The sequence below is a fragment of the Ruditapes philippinarum genome, unplaced genomic scaffold (genome assembly GCF_026571515.1).
Source record: "Ruditapes philippinarum isolate M1 unplaced genomic scaffold, ASM2657151v2 ctg4_1_1_1_1, whole genome shotgun sequence".
NCBI classification, from domain to species: domain Eukaryota; kingdom Metazoa; phylum Mollusca; class Bivalvia; order Venerida; family Veneridae; genus Ruditapes; species Ruditapes philippinarum.
The window spans coordinates 293,864-318,578 of record NW_026858503.1 but is presented as its reverse complement, the minus strand read 5'-3'; the positions used below and the strand labels follow the sequence as shown (position 1 = coordinate 318,578).

At 33.7% G+C, this 24,715-nt stretch overlaps 2 protein-coding genes across 3 annotated transcripts in view; both read right to left on the bottom strand.

Moving 5' to 3' along the window:
* LOC132753380 (conserved oligomeric Golgi complex subunit 6-like) overlaps positions 1–22,036 on the bottom strand; it is a 31,946-nt gene extending 9,910 nt beyond the window's left edge. The window contains exons 1-12 of one of the 2 annotated variants that reach the window (XM_060743836.1): positions 21,896–22,036; positions 13,801–13,944; positions 13,366–13,437; positions 12,631–12,689; positions 10,972–11,083; positions 10,156–10,238; positions 9,212–9,282; positions 8,403–8,496; positions 7,822–7,898; positions 5,149–5,286; positions 4,455–4,520; positions 774–838 (exon numbers count right to left, since the gene is read on the bottom strand). In XM_060743836.1, coding sequence (XP_060599819.1) covers positions 774–838; positions 4,455–4,520; positions 5,149–5,286; positions 7,822–7,898; positions 8,403–8,496; positions 9,212–9,282; positions 10,156–10,238; positions 10,972–11,083; positions 12,631–12,689; positions 13,366–13,437; positions 13,801–13,944; positions 21,896–22,000 — 1,086 coding nt within the window. In that variant the 5' untranslated portion in view covers positions 22,001–22,036. The remainder of the gene's footprint in view (positions 1–773; positions 839–4,454; positions 4,521–5,148; positions 5,287–7,821; positions 7,899–8,402; positions 8,497–9,211; positions 9,283–10,155; positions 10,239–10,971; positions 11,084–12,630; positions 12,690–13,365; positions 13,438–13,800; positions 13,945–21,895) is intronic. The other variant, XM_060743837.1, reaches the window with a different exon arrangement.
* On the bottom strand, positions 17,071–21,373 carry LOC132753379 (uncharacterized). Its single transcript, XM_060743835.1, has 3 exons — positions 20,806–21,373; positions 19,940–20,117; positions 17,071–19,483 (listed from the first exon to the last, which is right to left on the bottom strand). Exons 1-3 carry the CDS (start codon positions 21,203–21,205, stop codon positions 17,464–17,466), a joined length of 2,598 nt encoding a protein of 865 aa, XP_060599818.1. The 5' UTR covers positions 21,206–21,373; the 3' UTR covers positions 17,071–17,463.
* Positions 22,037–24,715: the final 2,679 nt, after the last annotated feature.

The following is a 24,715-nucleotide window of genomic DNA, read 5'->3' as shown; positions in this document are numbered from 1 at the left end:
AAGGAGACAACAATAACGAACCCAAATGAGTTATTTTTCTTAATCAAATGCTCTTCAAATGGAGGACGATGGTAAACAATCAGTTTGTTATATGTAAATCTGTTCGCTATAAAAACTCCTGATACAAGGAACTAATTTGCTATATGTTTACAAGGAACTCAGGATATAAAAAAAGATTTTGAATGTCCCAATGAGTTCGTTACCAGCGGAGTTTACTATGTATTATAAAAGATGAATCTGTCCCTTATTATCTTATATAAGATGTTCCTTTGAGAGGTCCGTGCTTTATTTGTTAAGTACTTTTGTTTCGTATTTCTACGAAGATTTTATCACATGTTGTGTAGTCATTGCAAGGCAGTCAGTCAACCTTGCCCACTGTCCTGAACCACAAACCAGTAATTACCACTAACACTTCAAGTGACCGACTAATTAGTCTACATGAATAAGTAATGAGAGACAAATGAGCCGTGTCACGACAAAACCAACATAATGGATTTGCGACCAGCATGGATCCAGACCAGCCTGCGCATCCGCGCAGTCTGATCAGGATCCATGCTGTTCGCTATCATTTTCTCTACTTGTTATAGGGTTTGTAAGCGAACAGCATGGATCCTGATCAGACTGTGCGGATGCGCAGGCTGGTCTAGATCCATGCTGGTCGCAAACCCATTGTGTTGGTTTTGTCGTGACGCGGCTCAAATGACAATTTAATCTTTGTCAGAGATGGATTATCGATAAGTCCTTTCTTTGAAGAAACAATGTGAGAGCCATACCTTAAACGGTCGACAAACACCTTCAGTTATATGCCCAAGGATATCTTGAATTGTGTCATCAGTGGCTGAAAAAAGTTTACATGGACTTTGTTATAGTTATTATTGCAAACATTAAACACTGTAAATACTAAACAACATAGAATTAACAAGGGTGCCATAGTCACAAAATACGCCCGTTTACGAAAGCTTTAGATGGAGATGGGGGCATTATGGATAAGTGTTATCTAGCAAGCAAGTTATTATTCTTGGCACTGTGTTGTTAAATGAACCTTAAAACAAATCAGTAGGGAAGATATGCACAGGATGTGTGACCTTGACCTTGGTCGCAGGACCTGAATTTTTATGCACGGCACTCAGCCTCACAATGATGAACATTTGTGCCAAATTATATTGAATCCTCTATGCATGTAGAAGTTTTGCTCCAGACAAGCGTTTTTCTATGAGCTCTAACTGTGACCTTCACCTTTGACCTAGAGACTTGGTTCATGTGCAGGGCACTACGTCTCATGGTGGTGAACAATTCTATAAAAGTAACATTAAAATTCCTCCATGCATGTAGAAAATATGCTCCGGACAACATCTGGATATTTAATCATCTCCAGTGACCTTGACCTTGCAAATATTAACCTAAATTAAATGTGTCACACCTGTAGTCATGATAGTTACCATTTGTGCTACAATCCATCAAAAAATGATGACTAAATGGTCCCTATACACATCTTCAAATTTTTATCTGAACTTTGACCTCTATGTGTAACCTTGACTTTGGTCGCAGGGATCTGAATTTTGTGTGCGACACTCAGCCTCACAATGGTGAACATTTGTGCCAAGTTATATTGAAATCCCCCTATGAATGTAGAAGTTTTGCTCCGGACAAGCGTTTTTCAATGAGCTCTAAGTGTGACCTTGACCTTTGACCTGGAGACCTGGATCATGCATGGAGCAATACATATCATGGTGGTGAACATTTCCATAAAGTATTAAAAATTCTTCCATACATGTAGAGATATGTTCCAGACAAAATCTGGATATTTCACCATCTTTAGTGACCTTGACCTTGCATATATTGACCTAAAGTACATGTGTCACAACCGTAGTCATGATAATGACCATTTGTGTTACAATCCCTCAATAAATGATGATTAAATCGTCCCTATACACATCTTCATATTTTTATCTAAACTTTGACCTCTATGTGTGACCTTGACCTTGGCTGCAGGGACCTGAATTTTTGTGCGCGACACTCCGCCTCACAATGGTGAACATTTGTGCCAAGTTATATTGAAATCCCTCTATGCATGTGGAAGTTTTGCTCCGGACAAGCGTTTTTCAATGAGCTCTAAGTGTGACCTTGACCTTTGACCTAGAGACCTAGTTCATGTGCGTGACATGGCTTCTCATAATGGTGAACATTTCTATGAAATTTCATTAAAATCCCTCCATGCGTGTAGGAGATATGCTCCGGACAAAATCTGGATATTTTATCATCTTTAGTGACCTTGACCTTGTATATATTGACCTAAATTATATGTATCACAGCCATAGTCTTGATAATGACCATTTGTGTTACAATCCCTCAATAAATGATGACTAAATGGTCCATATACACATCTTCATATTTTTATCTGAACTTTGACCTCTATGTGTGACCTTGACCTTCGCCGCAAGGACCTGAATCTTGCGCGCGACACTCCGCCTCACAATGGTGAACATTTGTGCCAAGTAATATTGAAATCCCTCTATACATGTGGAAGTTTTGCTCCGGACAAGCATTTTTCAATGAGCTCTAAGTGTGACCTTGACCTTTGACCTAGAGACCTGGTTCATGTGCGCGACACTGCTCCTCATAGTGGTGAACATTTCTATGAAGTTTCATTAAAATCCCTCCATACATGTAGGAGATATGCTCCGGACAAAATTGGACGTCGCCCGCCCGCCTGTCCGCCCGCCCGCCAGGGGCGTTCCCATAATACGTCCCGTTTTTCAAACGGGCGTATAAAAATGCAAAAATGCATGTACACTCAACCTCTTGCCAACCTTAATAAAAGAAGTTGGAAATCACAGAGAAATTTATAAGCATTGACCCTTCTTTTTTTCTAACAGGGGAACTAGGGACACTCTTTTGCCTGAGAATAAACAATCTTATGCTATGTTAATATATAAAACATAATAAAGTTTCAACATAATGATGCTTTATAAAATCACTAAAATTAGAAATTGTCCTTCTTCCTTAAGGAAAATTATTTCAGACCAAGCAAACAAAACTTAAAGTCCTGTTAAAAGAGTAAGTACATGTATGATTAGAAATGTTTGTAAAAAAAATCATCAATTTTTATTTGAAAAAACTTGACTTATCACAAACCTGCTGTTTTGTTTTATGCTGTTGAAAAGAAAATGTATACATGGGGTCTACTAGTGACTTAAGTTTTAAGCAAGTTACATTGAAAAAGATAGCCAAAAATCACTTAAGCTTTTCCCAATTCTATAGAACTGTCAATAGTTATTAATGTTGAGGTATAAAAATATATTTGAGAGATTGGAAAACATTAAAGACTATATCATTTGTTTAAAATCAAAGCTTTTAGGCTATTATTTGTACTAAGTCTGAGAAATCATAAGGTTAAACTTCATCCTGGTATCTTTTTAAGCAAAAATAGAATTAAAATCAAATACAAGTATATATAGAAACCTTACAATATTGGTTTACAAAAAAATATAATCATTTAATATCTAATCTTGACTAATGTTTAAGGAAGACTAAAAATAAAATTAAATTACAGAATTGAATAGCAGATGAGCTTAAAACAGATTTTTTCTTATATCTATAATGGTCTTAAGAATTATATCACTCTACAGAAACTGAAATACAACTCTTGACCTGCTTCTAAACCAATGAATACTGCATAGCTGATATTATTACATGTATATGCATTTCAGAATATATAAAAATCAGGCAAATCATAGGCCTATGAATATTTTAAAATGAGGTATTTTTCACATTTGACTGCTATCAGAGCTTCTCTGCCTACAAGCAGATGCCATAAAGTTTGCCACTGATTTTGACTGTTCTATTCTGTCATGGTGTCATGAATTGGGTTTTTACATTCACGCTTTGCTGATCTCCATTACCGTCAGTATTTTGATTTATCTAAATATTTGCACTGGTTTCCCCAATCATTTCAAATGTTGGCAATTGGACTAACCAATTTTTATGGATTCTGACTCAAAATTTGCTTGTTCTATTTTAATAAAAGTTCCAACCAACTTCACAATCTGAGAAGGATAAAAAGTCAATGATAATTTGTAATGTTAAAGTTTTTGCTTCTATCACTGTTACAACTGCAGTGCTGTTTATTCAAAATGACAGAAAATTGGTAAAACATATTCAGAATTGTTCAGCATATACAATTAGAACCAGAAAATATAAGTAATAAAAATCACAAAGAAAAGCCAGAAAGAAATAAAGCGTGATTTTATCAATCTAGAACTCATTTCTAAACCTTTAATATCAAAACCATTAATATAAAACTTTTTAATAAAGCAAAATATTAAAGCAAAAATATAATGTGTCTCTGGGTTAAATAAAATGATTAAAGTTTACAGAAGTGCCTAACGTAATCTGGAGAGGTAAATTACAAAGCTTATATGGTATAATACATGATGTTTTGCCCCACTTGTTACCTCCTGTCACATGAATAACGTCCTTATTTACATCCCGCATGTCCCCCTGACATATCTTAATAGCCTCTGTTTTGTGAGAGACAAAAAAGACAAAAACTCCTACTATTCAATCTTACAATTTCTTGCCATTCTTTAACATATCACTATAAGCTAGATTTATGCGGTTTTCAAAATTCTTACTGCAATAATAACGAGTCCTATCGTACCAGTATAGAGCCAGGCTAGCATACCTTTGCAGCTAGTCTTCACTATTTCCTATTCGGTCAGTGCATAAGTTGAAATTTTTCTTAAACATGAAACAAAGTGTTGTCAAGATTGAAAGATGGATAAGTCCAATTAAGATATATAGTATGGTAAGGGTAAATTCTCCAGAGTGGTTAGACCTTTGGTTCTTTTATATTTCTTTCAACAAGTATAGAATGAGTCTCTAAAATGTGATATTGCATGTTTGGCCATCCATATATCTTCATAATCAATCGTAATAATCATGTAACTTGCATTTGATTTATAGACCATGTAATACCACTTGATATCATTTGAAAATACGCTCAAAATTGCGCTATATTTGCTTATCATGTACTTATAATGCTTGGAATATTGCAAGCAATATCACTATCAACATACATATTTTTTGACAGTTTTTTCTTTTCAACTTTCAATAATTAATTTAAATTCATCAGAAAATTTATCTTACGTTCACATCTTTTCAATAATGTCTGCAGATATTCCTTCTCCGAGGCTGTAGCCTGATGTAACCATGCCAACATATCTCCAACATACCTCAAAGGATCATGGGAATGTAATTCAATGGGGCGTGGTGTACCACCAGGACCTGAAACAAATATACTTCAAGGGTCATTTCTACTTCATATCATACTTTAGAGTAAACAAATATCTTTTTGGTGCACTGATATGATGAGCAAATCTTATAGGAATCAAATTTGGGCAAAGTAAGACAAAAGTGATTAAACCAATGAAGTAATTGAAAACTAGGACTTAAAATATGTACTATAGGTTAATGGAAGAATATTGAAAACTCTATGTAAGATATCATTTTGATATCATTTATATCAATCACTGTAAATAAATCATCTTTGAAACACTTTATTATGAAGTATAAAACAAGAGGGCCATCATCCATGATGGCCCTGAGTCGCTCAACAGAAACAACTGCTTTTCAGTGTTATGTCAATATATTCTAATATTAAATTTGAGCATACATGTAGAATATGTTTAAACAATAATTTGAAAAAATGCAATGACCTGGGGTATTTAAACTTTAGCTTAAACCAAGGTAATCAAATTAATATGAGCAAACTTGATAAAAGACTACCTAAGAATGCTACAAAGTTTGGTGATCATCTTTCAATTATTTCAGTAGGAAATGATGTTCGAAGGTTTTTTCTATTTTCTATTTTTAGTTTTAGTGGCCCCTAAAAGGGGCTCATCAAATAAATATAAGCAAACTTGATAAAAGAGTATCCAAGAATGCTACAGACAAAGTTTGGTGATCATCCATCAATTGGTTCTGAAGTGGATGTTTAAAGGTTTTTCTATTTTTAGCTTTAGCGGCCCCTAAAAGGGGCCAATCAAATGAATATGAGCAAACTTGATAAAAGATTACTCAAAAATGCTACAGACAAAGTTTGGTGATCATCTATTTATAAGTTCTGTAGGAGAAGATGTTTAAATGTATTTCTATTTTTAATTTTAGCGGCCTAAAAGGGGCTAATCTAATTAATATGAGCAAACTTGATAAAAGACAACCCAATAATGCTACAGACAAAGTTTGGTGATCATCCATCAATTAGTTCTGTAGCAATAAATGTTTAAATGTATATCTATTTTTAATTTTAGCGGCCCCTTAAAGGGGCCAATCAAAATAATATGAGCAAACTTGATAAAAGACTGCCCAACAATGCTTCAGACAAAGTTTGGTGATCATCCATCCATTAGTTCTGTAGAAATAGACATTTAAAGGTATTTCTATTTTTAGCTTTTGCGGCCCCTTAAAGGGGCTAATCAAATTAATATGAGCAAACTTGATAAAAGACTACCCAAGAATGCTACAGACAAAGTTTGGTGATCATCCATCCATTAGTTCCCTAGAAATAGACATTTAAAGGTATTTCTATTTTTAGCTTTTGCGGCCCCTAAAAGGGGCCAATCAAATTAATATGAGCAAACTTGATAAAAAACTACCTGAGCATGCTACCTACTAAGTTTGATGATCATCCATCAATTAGTTCTATAGGAGAAGATGTTTAAAGGTTTTTCTATTTTTAGCCCTAGAGACCCCTAAAAGGGGCCAATCAAAATAATATTAGCAAACTTTATAAAAGACTACCCAATAATGCTACAGACAAAGGTTGGTGATCATCCATCAATTAGTTCTCTAGAAATAGACATTTAACGGTATTTCTATTTTTAGCTTTAGCGGCCCCTAAAAGGGGCCAATCAAATTAATATGAGCAAACTTGATAAAAGACTACCCAAGAATGCTACAAACAAAATTTGGTGATCATCCATCAATTAGTTCTGTAGGAGATGTTTAAAGGTTTTTCTATTTTTAGTCCTAGAGACCCCTAAAAGGGGCCAATCAAAATAATATTAGCAAACTTGATAAAAGACTACATAAGAATGCTACACACAAAGTTTGGTGATCATTCATCAATTAGTTCTCTAGAAATAGGCATTTAAAGGTATTTCTATTTTTAGCTTTTGAGCAAACTTGATAAAACACTACCCAAGAATGCTACAGACAAAGTTTGGTGATCATCCATCCATTAGTTTTGTAGAAGAAGATGTTTAAAGGTTTTTCTATTTTTAGCTCTGCTGACCCCTAAAAGGGGCCAATCAAATTAATATGAGCAAACTTGATAAGACACTACCCAAGAATGCTACAGACAAAGTTTGGTGATCATCCATCCATTAGTTCTGTAGAAGAAGATGTTTAAAGGTTTTTCTATTTTTAGCTCTGCTGACTCCTAAAAGGGGCCAATTGGAATGATATGAGCAAATTCAAGTGTGACTGTCACAAAGATGCTACAGACCAAATTTGAAGTAAATCTGCCCAGTAGTTTCAGAGAAGAAGACGATTGTTGACGCATGACGATGGACACCGGAGCATCCCCCTTTGATACAAATAGCTCACCCTGAGCCTTCGGCTCTGGTGAGCTAATAAAAGATTAATGTATTTGTCCCTTAATGCATATGACAAATATTTTTACATTTATGTAAATTTTCAAGATATTTGATAACATTTTGTTTCTTGTATTAAAAAACTTATCAGTGAGATATACATAACTGTAAGTACTTTAACTAAACTTCAGTCCTATATGTTATATATAAAGAATGAGACAAATACCTCCTCTAGTCAGAGCATCAATCAAACCCCTGACAACGGCAGTACGTCTTGCTGTACCATACTCGTCTAATGTGTATCTGAAACACAAAACATTAGCAGACTTGTTTATCGTTGAGGCAATAAAAAAAGAATCCCCTCTCAGCAGCTTACTTCTGAGTTAATCCTTAACCTGCTGGTGCCAATTGAATATACCCATGTGTCCAGTGCAGACCAAGAACAGCTGGTATTTATGGCCATCTGATTATTGTCTGCACTTTTTGCTATTCAGCCAGTACTTATTTTGATATTCTCCCTAAAAAGGATGAATGTTTATGTCCAGATTGAAAAATGTTCATTTAAGACATTTAGAATGACAAGAGTTTATGAAGTAAACTTAGAAATGGTTCAAATAAACTTCAAGGTGACTACAATCAAGCTAAAACTTTGATTGTAATAAAGCTCAATGTTCAGTTTATCATTCTGAATATAATTATAAAAGGTTTAACAATATTTCCTAAATTTGATTGATAAATTCAATCAAAAAAACATTAAGATACAAACCTTAAAGCAAAGTTTTTTAACAAACTGACTTATTCACTTACCTGAACAGTACAGGTCTGTCTTGTAGTGCGAGTAATGCCTGACAAAGGATCGGTGAAATGTCCGGTGCTTCTCCGGTCAACATCCGACATTCATCTAGCATCAAAGAACATATCAATATTTATGTAATTTATAGAACTTTCTGACACTTAAGTTTTCAAATGAAAACATTTTATCAGTTGAAAGCAGCATGCCTCCAGATTCTAGCTAATTTTCAAGAAATTTTTTAAAATGTATTTGAAAGTGTTATATTGTAAAGTAACCAAAAGGAAGCAATTTACACATTATCATTGGCACTTACAAACCACGTTAATTACCAAAAAGTGGTCAAAATATGCATAAATAGCCTTTACTGCAGTAGTATATACAGTAGAAATATAGCTGTAAATACTGAAAAATCAGTCAATAATCACACATAATATGTAAAATATTACTTGAATCTTGAAACGTTTTACTTTTCCTTACATCTTAGTATATTTTTCTCAAGATTCATTTTATTGAAATATTTTCAATCATCTTGAAGTGACAATTTGTAAAGATTATTGTTTAGGCAATGTTTCATATGCATGTCTAGTTTATTCTGTTTTTTTCTAGCCACATATTTTTGCTGTGCTGGTACTTCATTTGGAACACTTATTTCTTCCTCCTACTTTTCCTCTTCTAAAGTGACTGATAACTTCCCAAAATGAATCAATAAGCTTAGCTCAATTGATGAGCTGATAAGATAAACTAACTGAAAATATATATTGTTATAAATATTACAGAGGAGAAGAAGAGAATAACACCTCTCTTATGCTAAAAAAAATCTTACTTTGTGACCATCTGTATAGCCTCTCATAAGATGACTCCTGGTGTAATGCCATAGACTCCATTATCTCCAAGCTAAAAATAACACATGAGCTTATTAAGAACTAAAAAAATGATGTATTTAAAGAGCACATAAGCATGACAGCATTTTTAACCACTGTTTTGTTCAATTTGTATAGTTTAAATTAACAACTTAAACAGACTTTCAATCCTCATTCCTGATTTTCTAGACCACATTCTAACATTTACAACAACCAATGCATAAACAATGTCAAAATATCACTCACTGGTAAAAAACACCACTCACTGTATTTCAGCATGGGACAAAAATGTGTTCTTTCTACATAACATACAATATCCTTAAAAAGAGTCTGTACTAAAAAATTAACTTCTTACAACTAAAAGCAACAAAATTTTGTGCCATGAGGATTAATAAAAAATTTCTGCTTTTTATTACAGGTATCATCGATTAGAACATAGGGTCACAACCATGTTTCCTTACATGACAACAGAATTGGTAAATTTCTTGAATTCATTTACATGACTGGTTCAAACATGCTTAAATCAAGCTAAACTTAGGAAGTTAAAACTGAAAGCAATTGCTCTTGACAAATTCACACCTGGTGTTACCAGAGAGGATAAGCCGATGTGTCTTTTAGACAAAGTGTATTACAACAAACCAAAGTCAACTGAATCTTTTTGAAAATCTTTTTGTGTACTGAATATATTTTTTTTTCAAGTAAAAAAGCATAGTTTAAGATAGCAATTTGCCTGTTTGTTACTGACTTTGTGTTTAGTGATACTTTCAAAAATCCTTACTTATCCAGGGTTATTAGAATTTAGAATTTTCTGCCATGGCACTTTGTCCAATAGGCATGTGGGTCTGTCACTCCACAATACATGTATCATATTATTTACATAATACTTTCAATGACAATGCAATCTTACCCAGCTGTTTGATGATTGGTTCTTAACAACACTTTACAATCAGTATGTATCTGCTTTACCCTGGACAATGCTTGGAAAAAATCCTGAAATTTTTAAATATTCAAATTTTATTCAACAAACAAATGTTGTTTCACTTTTTATTAGTTGGAGTCATTGCCAACTGATTAAAACCTAGAAATAATTTTCAAGATTTATGTTTAATTTGATGTAGTCTAGAACAAAAACTTGTGCAAATTTCAGATTATTCGCTACATTGATTTTCCAGAATAATTATTTTAATCGTGTGAAAATTTTTCACTAATACTGGACTTATAAAAGCACAAAAATATGACTTAAATACCGACTTTAATATATGCCAAGCCAAAAATAGTCACTAGAAAACCAAATGCAAATAAATTTGGTGTTCTCTCCAACAGAGGTAACTGACAACAGATTTAGATTTTCATCAGTTACAGTATTTCAAGAATTTTTCACCAATCCTATCATTTAGTACACCGGCTTTAATCCATAAATCCTCATTCCGTCCATGACAATATTATTTTTAACCTAACCCTGCTGAGTTTGCGCAATAAATTTGCCCAGCTTTGAATTTGAAACAGTCAATTCAAAGTTTTAGAGATTTTAGAATCAAAAGTACAATTTTTTTAGCTATTTTACAGTATAGAGCCTTAGCTATATACTCAATGGTGGAAAAAGGTAAATCACTTATGGTTCCAGCAGGTAAAGGGTTTACTATATTTTAAAACTAAATGAGTCAACCCTGAGCTGTATGCTATAAAAAGAAAAAACAACAAATAAAAGAATTTGTAATTAAACCTGTGAAAGTGCACCAGATTTAGCTCCCCTTAGAGACCGTATCTCTTCCGGTTTTAACTGGAACTGATCAAGGAAGGTATCAGCAACTTGCTGCTTCATCTGTAATTTTTGACTGTAAAACAAATAAAACAAGCAATTATCATAGTATTGCAAGCAATCCATAAGTCCCCTACCGGTTAGAACCCCAGCAACATTCTGATGGGCCATTGGCCATTCAATTTTACCAGTGAATGAATGACATGAATGAACTTATATCTTTTGAGTTCTAAGTTTGTCTATATCACAGTAATGTGTTAAGTTTCCCTGCCTAGTAAGGATTTATGTTTATACAACCTTGTCATATTATTACAATGTGGGATTTTAAAGTAAATCCTATAAGGAATGAAGAAGGTGGAGTGAAAAATACCAATTTCTCGAAAAAAATCTAAGTTCAAGGGGGACATAATTTTGGAAATAGTCTTGCTAGAGTATTTAACCTTCTCAAAAATGTTAAGTGATAATAAGAAACATATTATGAAGTTTGAAGTAGATACATTAGGAAATAAAGAAGTTATTAAAAAAAGACAACATTTTTTTTTCCATAAAAATTCTAAGTTCAAGGGAGGTAATACTGATAATTTTTGTGCTAGAGTTGTAAACCTTGTCACATATGATGTGGTTGATGACCAGAAACTTATATTTAAAGTTTGAAGTAAACACCTTAAGAAATAAAGAACTTATAGTGAAAAAGCTGAAAAAAATTAAATCAGAAATCTTGAAATTCAGGCTATTTGTTGCCATAGCAACCAGAATTTTCAACATAGGAAGAAAAAAGACTGCCATCTACCCATATTTTAAGTTTCATAAAAATATTTTCAGTACTTATTGAGTTATCACTGGATCCAGTTTATGTGTTAAGTTTGCCATATTTTCAGACTATTTGTTGCCATAGCAACCAGAAGTTTCTACATAGGAACAAAAGAAAAAGATGTGCATAATCTCCATACTGCCATCTATCCATATCTCAAGTTTCATAAAAATATTTTCAGTACTTTTTGCGTTATCGCGGGATCCAGTTTTGTGGACGGACGGACTGACAGACAGATGGACAGACAGACAGACGGACAGACAGACGGACCGGTTAAACCGGTAGGGGACTAAAAATTGCCTTCATGACAGCAAGCTTAATTGATAAATTATAATTAAATGACCATTGCAAGTGAAGGAAATGTTTATACAGTGTTCATCCTTGTGCAGGTACTTTTTTGTGACAATTACACTGGATACTTATACAAATACAGGTTTACAATAATATGTAGCTCTTATAAAAAAATTTTTAATAATCCTGGCTTCTTTGACTTGAGAAAACAATACACCATCTAAGCTCTTAATATGCCAAGTTCTATAATCTTATTATGTCATCCCTACAAATTTGAATCCAGTGATGGGACATTGAATTGTTAAATTCTTAATTAATTCTTATTTTAAGGAAGCTATCTATGTAGTCTATTTTATGTCCATGGATCAACCCAGGGGAAGCTTGTGACAGAAATGTCTTATTGGGCATCTCGGATCTTTTTCCACTACTTGAATATACTTTTAAAAAAATATGATTTTAAAAATTCAACATTTTTTAAACTTGTTCATCACTTCATATTAATGCACAAAGAACTTGCATACCTCTCACCATGTAGTTTTGTAGTCTGATTTATAAGATCATGTGTCTGTGCCTTGGCATTCTGAAAATTATTAACTAAGATAGATATAAGAGGTTCATCATAACAACAATGTCTTTTTTACTACATTGTGGCAATGAACTTGAAAATTTTGTATCACCAGATAACATAACAGATTGTCATGAAAAATATTCATATTACTGAATTTAAGATACCTTTATTGCAATTTAAGTAAATGATCTACAAATGCTGATATAGAACAATCATATATGTAACACTATAATATGCTTTAGAATCAGAATCAATTAGCTTTTACTCATTTACATTGTGGCAAATCAAAGTCATTGGACCTATACCAGCTGGGGATCTCTCTAAAATAGGAGAGTCCAGGATTCCCCACATCACTTTCCTGATCAAGAAAGGTAACTCTTGATTTTTATATACCTTTGGGGGGGGGGGGGTATAAAATGCAACCAGTTTTCGTGCTGCTTGTTTAAGCCAACCTAAAACAGTTATCTAAAATTTTACTGAGAGCAAATAATTAAAGTACCACAGTTTGTGAGATATTAATGGCCTAAATTCAAGGTTTATAGAGTAACAGTTCACATTTTCAGCACTTTCCCGATATTTAGAAATGTACTTGCCTGAACAAGCTAGTAGTGATCAAATATAAAAATATCAAATGTTAAGAAGTTGGCTTTATAAAGACTTGGCTTAATCCATCCAAATATTCACTTACCTTTAACCTTGTGGTCATATCCTGACAGCAGTCACTCATTGCTTTAACATCTGAGTACACACTGTCCAATTGCTGTGACAACAAGAAATAAACAGATATCATACATTTTGTAAAATACAATATTCACATATTTAATTTACAACATCTGGCTAAATGCAGTTTTTTCCCCACAAAAATAACAAGCAAACATTTCCATGCATTTGCTTATCCCGTAGCACCTGCTTTCGAAATTTTCTATCTACAACACTTAATAATAAATTGAAAAATAATTATAGAATCAATTACTACATTAATAGCAAAGGTTGGATGAAGAAATTTTGAATAAATAAAAACAATGACGTAACTTTTCACAACTACTTTAATATAAGGCCATAAAATAATTTTTCTACATAATTTTTATGTCAGAAGACAAAATTACATAATATCTGTAATTACATTTTTGACCACTTGGAAAGTTTGAAGGAACTCCTCATTAATGGCAAGACTTCTTCTTTCAATATCACTACGAAGGTTTCGTCTTGTCCTCAAGCTGTTCTCACCAAAGAAAGTTGACAAAGCTTTAAGAGCCTCAAGCATGTCCTGGAAAACAATGAAAAAATATTAATTATTTGATGGCTGTTAACCCATTACTTCATGAGCATTTTGTGAAAAATGGCTGTTTTCATTGAAAAGTCTCCCGTTACAAGTTCAAATTGCTATAATACTTTAAAAACTGCTTCAACACTAATCAAACTTGGCACAAATGTTGACTGGACCATTGCCCTTGCAACAACATGCTCAGGCTTAAATTTTCTGTTACCATGGCAACGAGGGAACATCTCAAAATTGCCAAAAATCACTTTTTTGCGTTGATTTTTTCCATCAAAATTGATTTCAAAATGCTGCAACTTCTCAATGGATTGAGATAGAGTCAAATGCTTTTCAGCGTTGGTTACACTTTACCTTATGATCAATCTGGGGTCATTTATAGCCTCTCACAAGTCCAAAATTTTCTTGGCGATGAGGGGGACTCTGCCCCCCTTCAAACCCCCCAAACAACAGAAGGGGTCACAGCCCCCTTCTGGCAACCCCCTGATGTATCTTTTGGTTGGGGGGCCGCGCCGAAAAAGAGGTCACTTTTTTTAACAACATTTCTCTAACAAAAACAAGTGTTGGGGGCCTAAATAAGGCATATTTTCACCATTTGAGACAACATAAAGGGGGGGGTGAAAAAGGCGTTAAAAGGCGTGTATATAACGTAATGGGTTAACTTAGTGTTTAGGTAGACAGTATGTTGGTTAATTCAAACGAATGAGACAAGTTAACTTGTCCTAGAGCACCTGACATGACATGCTATATAGGACATGAGCAATAAGATAACCAACTTGTTGATGCTTTTCCAAGATATTTAAGGTCTTTGTAAGCCACTCCGTGGGAAAACATACTCATTCAAGCAGTCTTCTATTTTGTAAATTTTCCACCTGTCCTTTCAAAAGACCACATATAGCCATATTTTCCTGTACTTGTTAATAATTCTTATAACTGAATGACGTTAATCTAAATAATATTCAAACCTACAATGTGTCTTAGTGACATTTTTTTTTTTAAGAAAGACAGTTATATCTATATAGGATTAGATAGGCAACATTTAGGCGCTGACAATTGCTTCGTTCTAATTGATGCACTGCCCATGTCCAGTTTCTTTGATCAGCAAAATATTGGAACCGGAGACTGTGCTTATGGTGAGGGTTTCGAAAGGATTATATACGTGACGTCACTATAGTTTATCCAGTGTAGGTTTTCGAAGTGTCAAGTCGAACTACAGTGACCATAGTTAGCGTCTGAACCCTGCTATAAGTTTTAGACTATAATTTGTGTGCAGTATCAAATTAAAAGTGATGCCCATCTAAGTGTAAATGGTGAGTGTTCAGGGAAATATTCAAAATAATTTCATATATCAAATTATATAATGTGGTATTAAATTATGTGTATTGATTAATTCAGGGTAGGCTTAGGGGTGCCTACCGGCCACGCCATCTGCTATGTTTTTATCGGGTTACCTATATATAGAACTGAAGTACTATCTTCATGTATCAAGCTTGAATACCCAGCTGAACATCAGTTCCTAGCATTTTAGGAAATGATTATATGGGGAAGACCAGGCTGCGATCGCAAAGCGTGCCCAGCTATATAGACAACATGTGTATATTTAAAAGAAAAGCAAATAAAAAACAATTAAAGAATATTAATAATTCTACAACTATCAGGAAAATTTTCAGTGTCAGTTGTAGTCTGGTGCCGCCATTTTCAATGTAACTCAATGATAATAGGCGGGGTATTGCGACAATGAATCGCAACTTTTCGGATTAAAAATAATCGTCCAGTATTCTGAGTAAAAACAAATGCGGTGCATAAAATTCCGAATGACACCTTTAAAACGGAAAAATGAACTATTTTTTCAACTGACCTCCCTGTTCATGGGCTTTGCCTAATTTCATATTCATGAATCATATCCTTGTCAGTCACACAGGGACCCAGCACAGTGTTGGGATAGTGTAAAAAAGTAATTTAAAAAAAAATATATATTGTATATATAATATATAGACAAGGGGTTGAACTCGCCAAATCGGCCGAATGCCCCTAGTCCAGTATAAGTCAAAATTGGAAAGTCATTCTTGCGTAAATTATATAAAGCTATATATTAAATTGCAGCTAAATGACATCACTAGACGTTGATAATAACATTACTGTCCCCACTTAAACCGTTTTTGAACAACAAACCGATATTTCGGATGAAACATCGTATTTTTGCTAGGCCGGACACAACCGTGCAACCTGTCAACACTCGATTTTCTACGTGTAAAAACGCAATTCCAGACCATGTCATTTTTTTTTTATACCAACCCGCAATAAATCGATAAAACAAAACAAAATAAACAACTTACCGCTGGAAATTGTTCCAAAACCAATCAACTATAGTAAACATTCATTTCTTTTTATTTCTCTTCCGTCAAAATATTTTTTTGAAGCCATGATACATACTCGTCAACGGTTGTAAGACATTGTTTGATTGGACGATTCTGTGACCCAGCAATGCTTTGTATTTTAATCAACCAATGAAATAATCTGTTTCAAATTGGTCACGTGATAGCCAATGGATGCTGATTACAACTTTCATTTTCACATTCAGGAATTATTTGTTTACAGACGCTTTAAAACATTTTAAAAATCAATTTCCGGCGGTAAGTTGTTTCTTTTGTTTTGTATTATCGATTTATTGCGGGTTGATATAATGACATGGTTTGGAATTGCGTTTTCACACGTAGAAAATCGAGTGGGGACAGGTTGCACGGTTGTGTCCGACCTAGCAAAAATACGATGTGTCATCCGAAATATCGGTTTGTTGTTCAAAAACGATTTAAAGACATATACACCCAAATGAAGTTCAAATAAGAAATGCCTGAAAATTTGCACAGATACCCTTTAAACTATAATGAACACATTGATCCAAAGATATTTATATGTTACCATACTATTTTCTTTTATATTTGCCTTTAAAGTAAGGGTATATGACCGGTTTACAGACAATTTTACAGGCAAAATCTTATTTTCTATGGTGATTTCCCAAAATGCACATAATTCTTTTGCAATCTTTTTCTTTTACATTAAACATTATGTTTTCAATAAATATGTGTATATAAGACAAAAAATAAATAAAAAAATAACTGTTTTAACTTTATTAACATTTTGTTGTACAAAATAAAACTTATAACTTGCTAAATTTTATTATGGAATTTTCGAATATTTTGGCATCTTTTCACAGAAAAGATGAATTTTTATAAAAACTACAAATAGGAAACATACCAAACTTGGCCATAAGTTAGATAAATACATAAGCAACAAGAAAATGTACAGAAAACACTGTGTCACCATTAAAAGTTTTGAAATATTTGATATCTTGTATGTATACCCCTTACGAATTTTTCAGTCACAGACTCACTTTTAGTCACTAGAAATACCACTCAGTAATTTCCATAAGTATTATATCAGTTTAACACTGTATATATGGTGTCTTTGATTTCTTCATAACAATATACATATTTACAATTTTATCTATTGTCAAGTTTGTTCAGAAATAAAATGATCTGTCAAAGAATCTAGCACTCTTTTGCATGATGTTACTCGTGTAACACCATCCTTTTTTTCACCCAAAAGTTGTTTCAGGCCATTTTTTCCATCCTTGAGAAAAACTGCCACTAAATGTTTGTATTCAAGTCCAGAACATGCAATTTTAGTAATCATCTGCTTTGACAGAACTTTCTTTGTAGCCAGGGATTCCATTGTTTTTTCATTACACTCGGTCACTTCCTTGTAAGTCAAATTTTGGAAATTCCATACTGTTGAGAAACTTGATTTTATGATCTGATTATGTGACACATTTGAAAAAGTATATAATTCTTGCAGACTCAGAACATCATCAAGGGCATTATGAGCACAGTACTTTTTATTCAGTAATGTTTCATATAAGAACTGTTGTCTGTAGTTTTCCATACCAGGATGAATTTCCTTGAAAATTGGTAGCGTATCCACACCACCTAAACATGCATTTGTAAATTCAGCTTCCATATTTACTGCTCGAAATGCCATCAGTAGTCTAGGAAAATCAAATCGTTTCAGATTGTGTCCGATTAACACTACTGGTCCTATATCTTGGCACCAGTTTAGGAAACGAATTAAAGCTTCTTTCAGTGGTATTGCTGGGACAGGGGACCCATGTAAAAAAAGAACACCCCCACTTGCTGTAAGTCCGGTAACTCTGGATGATGATGGCGCTATTGGTTTCCTTGGAAGAATGTATTGTTCAAATGTTTTATCTTTATAACAAGCTGCTATTTGTAATATGTCTGTGTCTTTAGCAAGAGAGCCTGTTTCTATATCAAAAAACACAACATTTTCAGCTGAGGTAATTGGGGATAACTCTGGTGGCTGAGAGTATGTTGGAATTGAGGTGTCGTCTGCATGGTGGGAGATGGCCACTGCTGTCTTATATGTAGTACCTTCTTTCTTTTCTTTCTTGCCAAGATCCAACCTTTTCTTTGATTTCCTTTGTAATTTTCTAAGTTTATTTTCTTTTTTATTACTGTATATCAGCTGACGTTTTCTTTCAGTGTCCCTTGACATAGCCTCTTTCAAGTACACCTTTCCGGGTGATATTCCTAAATTGGCATATATTCTACTCACGTAGGCATTACCCAAGTTTTTTTGAGCGACAGCACATCCAACACGAGACAAGAGGTTACTAGTAGCTGAAAAGTGACACCTCTTAGGTGCTTTGGAGGCCACCATATTATTGAAAGATTCTACATCCTTTGTCGAACCGCCAGGTGCAATTTTTTCACAGTTTTGGCTGAATGATTTGAACACAGCATCCAAGTCTTTTCTCAGGTCCTCACCAGATAAGTCTTTTGATAATGTGTTATGTGTGTAACTGTCTGGATTATTTTGGAAGCCACACCACTCACCACACATGGAATGATTACCAAAAGCATGGGGGACAATCTGTTCTATCTGCGATTTACATGCCGATGAGTCTCCTTTCGTTTGAGCAAGAGCGTAGTTAAAACATTTCTTGAGGTAAGCTATCACATTGTTTGTTAAAATTCTGTGCTTTTTCTGAAGTAGGAAGAGGCTATTTGTTAAATGTTTAGTGGTATGGTTGACATCACTCCATTTGTTGACAGTATGGTTTATGTCTTGTCTAATTCTGGCCATAGTTGTTGTATCATCATCCATAATTATTGTTGATACTTTCACACCTTGTTTTTCAATAGATTTGATAAGGTTTACTCCAACATCTGATTCCATTGCTTTTGCGCTACCAGACCAATTTTTAGTACAGTTATGAGGTGGGACATTCTCTTTATTTCCATTTACGTCACGGGTACAAATTCTACAGTCTGACTGTCTCACACCAAAAGCACATATTTTTCCTGTGTTGTTCCCTATGAGGGTCCCAACACCTGACTTACTGTCATATGATCGACCACTACCTCGTTTCTGCCATCCCATGTCATATTTAAAAATTCCTTCTTTATTGGTAGGATCTGATGCTTGGTCATCTCCTCCAGAAAATGTTGGGCTGAAATGAAATGATAATAAAAATGGTTATGGCATTTAGAGACAAGACTAACATGTAACAAATCTGCTTGACAATTATCAATACTAGATGGTAGAATGTGACTATGATATTAAAACATGCCTATGATTTCAAAGCAATATTTCAAAAGGTTGAAAAGGCAAGATGAAAATATAAACAAAAGAAACAACAATGAATAAACAATGTTGGCTATTTGCTTGAAAAATTATCAAACTAACCAATAGCATACTGGGTTTCATTCACAGCATATTATATAAAATACTCAATGTGGAATATAATGTTATCTTAGCCATTCACTGTCTTCATTATGTGCTCAAAATTTTTCACACTTCAAATATAAGAGTTAAAATTGGTGTTTTTATCTATATAGGGTAAAATATGTTTTGGTTTTTCAGTTTTTCATGACACGGCTCATATGTTTTATTTATTAAAACTGACCTATTGATTTGTACTTCTTCTTGAAGAACTGCTGAGCATGATTCATGAGCGACATCTTGTATATGTGGATGAATTTCAGCTTCCCGTCTGGTCATGGCTGAGTGATGTAGGCCTCTTACTTCCATAGTTGACATTAAACTATTCATTTGCCTGTATGTCAAGCCAGAATGGATTATACCTAAAAAACAAACAAAAATGTGTGAGTTAGAAATTAGAAAATCATCTATGTAACAACATTATAAGATCATGTAATAAGCCAATTTGTTTTAATTTTAATCTTTGAGGAATTAAATGCTAGAAAATAGTCATAAACTAGAATACTACCACATTAATAAAGTAGCACCGGGGAATTGCACATAATAAAGTACATAGCCGTACATTGTTGTAATTGTATTTCAAGCAAATACTCTTGGCAAAAGTGTAGGGTGTACGGAAATTACCAAAAAAATTTAATTTGTGAATAATTTGATTATTTAAAGTGGGGAGGAGTGTAGTGCATGTAATAAAAATTTAATTAAAGTCATTTTCAACATCTAATTGTTGGATTAACCTTCAGCAACATGGTTTGGTATGCACCTAATAAATGAGGGGCCTCTGAATGAATAATCTGTTTATAGAATAGAAGTGTTTCTACAATTCGCTTTGAGGTACATAATACCTAATTAGTGACTTGATCATAGTACCGATTGAGTTTTACTGTACCGCACATTTTTGTTTTATAAATTATATGGACAAAGACAAAATTGTGTGCTTGTAAATTAAGTAAAACTGTTAAAGATATCAACATATCACATAAATTCTTTCCATTAAAAACTTATATACATTTACTGCTATCAAAAATATTTATGAGATAATATTATATATACCTAATACAGCTTTTGTATTGATGTCATACACAGGCATCCCTCGTTTTGACTTGCCAAGTGGACGATGGCTTTTTCCTGTTGAAATCTTATTCAATATACCACATTCACATGAGATATACAGGATACTGGCATATCCAACCCGTTGTTCCTTGTAAATATTGAATAGATGTAGCGGCTTTGAACAGTTATTGCAACTTTTGAGTTGATCAGCAAGGAATTTCAACTCGACAATTCTGCGACCAATACCCCACCCACTTTCTGTTTCAACTTGACTGTCATTCTCAAGGGTAGAATCGCTGTTTTCTGACAAATTCGGCTTAGTTGACATTTGCTGAGATAAATTCTCCAATCTTGCACGCTTACCAGCTTTCATAAACTTGCCTTTCCACCGTCTTTTCATATTTTCTGTGTTTTTTTCAACGGCAAATTCTAAGCGGAAGTAAAACCGGAAATGCGTAGGGGAAGTAACTCAGTGATAAAAAACCAGTTATTTTTCAAACGCGGTTATCTTTCTTAGTGCCAATGTTTCTGATACGCCAGATGTCGCATTAATTCTGCGAGTATGTCTTTAAGTTGGGACAGTAATGTTATTATCAACGTCTAGTGATGTCATTTAGCTGCAATTTGATATATAGCTTTATATGATTTACGCAAGAATGACTTTGCAATTTTGACTTATACTGGACTAGGGGCGTTTGGCCGATTTGGCGAGTTCAACCCCTTGTCTATATATTATATATAAAGTATAATTTTTTTTCTAGAATTACTTTTTTACACTATCCCAACACTGTACCTGGTCCCTTTGGTCAGTCAGTAACCAATTCACAAAAAAATAATTTTAAAAAATGGTGCAGCTTTTTTAAATTTTAGTCTGATTTATCTGTCCATATCAATTATTATTCAACTGCCATTTTAATTGTAACTCTTTTAAACAATTCAACTAATTCATCTCAGCTTGACAGTAAAAAAATGAGCATAATAGTAAAAAAATGAGCATAATGTCACTTTCACTTTACAGAATAATTGTGTTAATTGGAGAATTGTCATAGATATATATCAATTCAAGTAAAGAAAATAGATAAATGTATACTTTGTCATTATCGAGTCTAGTTTCTAATATCTTGTTTAGCTTCTTTGACAAAGGATTTGATGCAGGAAGATTTCCTGATGTGAGATTTGACGTGGTGTCTGCCATGTTTGTTATTGTTATTTAAATTCCGTCTATAGACGTACCTTTTCTGGATTTGCGTATACTTCGGACTAAAGGTACTTCGGACCAGATACCATGAAATATATGTGTGAAACTCAGAATGTAAAGTGAAAAAAGAAAAAGAAAATGTTCAACTTTTGTTGCATACAACTCTTAAGGCATACAGTTGTTTTTTTTTTTTGTTTTTTTTTAATAAAATCTAATTTTAAGCAATAGGAATTTTATGAATGATAGTAGATCTATAGGTATATAGCCACGGATTTACATTACAAAAACTTTTTTATGACCAGATTTTTTTTAAAGTTTATTTTCATTGAAGCATAGGGACTAAGTCGCAAACATTGCTAAGATACGCAGAATGAACTTTTTGTGGAAGACAGTATACAGATATAATTATTAAAGAACTCGACTTTATTTTTATGCTTTTTAAGCCGTTGAAAAAACAACAACAAGAAAGTAAAACTTATACATTGTTTCTTCAAAAATTGAAATCTTACATTAAATTTTGTGATTTAATATCCTAATTTTTTGACAACACCAATATTTGATTTGATTGTCAATGTTATGATTTATAGTGAAATCTAGTTTTTGTAGGTTACGGTTAACCCATTACTAGATATACACGCCTTTTAACGCCTTTTTCACCCCCTTTTATTGTTGTCTCAAATGATGCCTTAATTATTTAGGCCCCCAACACTTGTTTTTGTTTGAGAAATGTTGTTTAAAAAAGTGACCACTTTTTCGGCGCGGCCCCCAACCAAAAAATACATCAGGGGGTTGCCAGAAGGGGGGGGGGTGACCCCTTCTGTTGTTTGGGGGGTTTGAAGGGGGAGGCAGTCCCCCTCATCGCCAAGAAAATTTTGGACTTGTGAGAGGCTAAAAATGACCCCAGATCGATCACAAGGTAACGTGTAACCAACGCTGAAAAGCATTCGACTCTATCTCAATCCATTGAGAAGTTGCAGCACTTTGAAATCAATGTTGATGGAAAAAATCAACGCAAAATAGATATTTTTGGCAATTTTGAGATGTCCCCTCGTAGCCATGGTAACAGAAAATGTTGTTACAAAGGCAATGGTCCAGTCAACATTTTTGCCAAGTTTGATTAGTATTGAAGCAGTTTTTATAGTTTTATAGCAATTTGAACTTGTAACGGGAGACTTTTCAATGAAAACAGCCATTTATCACAAAATGCTCATGAAGGTATGGGTTAAGATGACCTTTCTACATGATATATAATGCCCGACTATTTGTTAGAAAAATATGACTGTGTACTGTACATATACGAATTTAGACCATCATATCTACATATCTATGAAAACACACAGACGAGGCAGACCAATAGATACTTGAAGTAGCTCCCTATAATTATCATATTTAGTATTCTTGAACTATTTTGCAGGGGTAAAATGCAACAAACATGAGTTCGAAACAGAAGCTATAAATTTTGTAAAACTTTTCCTACTTCTTTATGCAGACGACACGTACTGTTTTCATGGAAGAAACTGCAGCAGACTTGCAAAACCTTTTAAATATCTACGCTGATTACTGTGATGCTTTGAGACTTAAATTAAATTCTTCTAAAACAAAAGTACTTGTATTTTCAAGAGGTAGACAACGTGAATATACTTTTACATTCAAAAACAAAACGTAGCGGGCGGTTATTAGCGTGTTTTCGCTCCTTGTCCCCGCCGTTTTATTTCTTAAATCTCGCTCCGCGCCCACGCGGGGCGAAGTTTTATTTCTTAAACTTCACCCACGATCTCGCTAATTAGCGTGTTTTCACTCAGCGCCCCCGCCATTTTAACTTGTTAATTTTCGACTCTTCGCTTGGCGGGGTCGCGGGGCGAAAACGCGAATGGTACAAATCAGCCACCATACCACACTTATATTTTTTCTATTATATTTGTGTATTAGACATCAGGTGCTTGTTACATGTCAATGATTATATTTATTTTGAAACATTTAACATTTTGATGCCTGTGTTTGATACTCAAGATACTGAACTACGGTTCTCCCCAGAGACTCAGAAATTCCTTTTGATGTTCGCGAATAACGTGCAGAATTGTAATTTATGTCAATGTCATGACGATATTTGAGTGATAGGCTAAAAGCCAGATACTATATATGAGACTATTTGAGGCTTTAATACATTATATCTTATAGTTTGACGATTCATATATGAATTTAACTTGATTGTCTGCTTTTATTTTCATGTACATTGTATAAATAAATATACAGTAAAATGTATCAAAGAGGAAATCACCTCGTAAAAAACTGATAATCAATATTATGTTTCTGTAAAATATCGGTCTTCTGGATTTGTCACACCCAGTAGGACCATTTAGTTTGTAGCTACCCGGGATACTTCTATCAATTAAACGTCACTTTAAATCATCTGTAACATTTGCAAAAAGTTCTACATGTACATTCTTTAAAATCTGAAACTACTTATGGCAGACTTAATTGTACGGAATCGGAAACGACGCATACATCCCCGTAAAAAGTAAATGGAAAAAGTATACTGTATCTCTTTGATAGCGAAATACGGGTAGTTTGAAGCGTGTTAGTATTAAAAAATAATGCAAGGAATCACGTACACAAATAATTGATGTGTTTGGAAAAAAAGAAAACAATATAAAACGTGTTGTATGACCAGGAATCATTTTCACAAATTGATCTTTTACATGAATTTTGTAC

Excerpts from the sequence above, each read along its gene's own strand:
- LOC132753379 (XM_060743835.1), bottom strand. The coding sequence starts at position 21,205 with ATGAAAAGACGGTGGAAAGGCAAGTTTATGAAAGCTGGTAAGCGTGCA. Across the intron at positions 20,118-20,805 it reads CAATACAAAAGCTGTATTAG|GTATAATCCATTCTGGCTTG; the intron begins GTATATATAATA and ends TTTGTTTTTTAG. Across the intron at positions 19,484-19,939 it reads GAAGAAGTACAAATCAATAG|CCCAACATTTTCTGGAGGAG; the intron begins GTCAGTTTTAAT and ends ATTTCATTTCAG.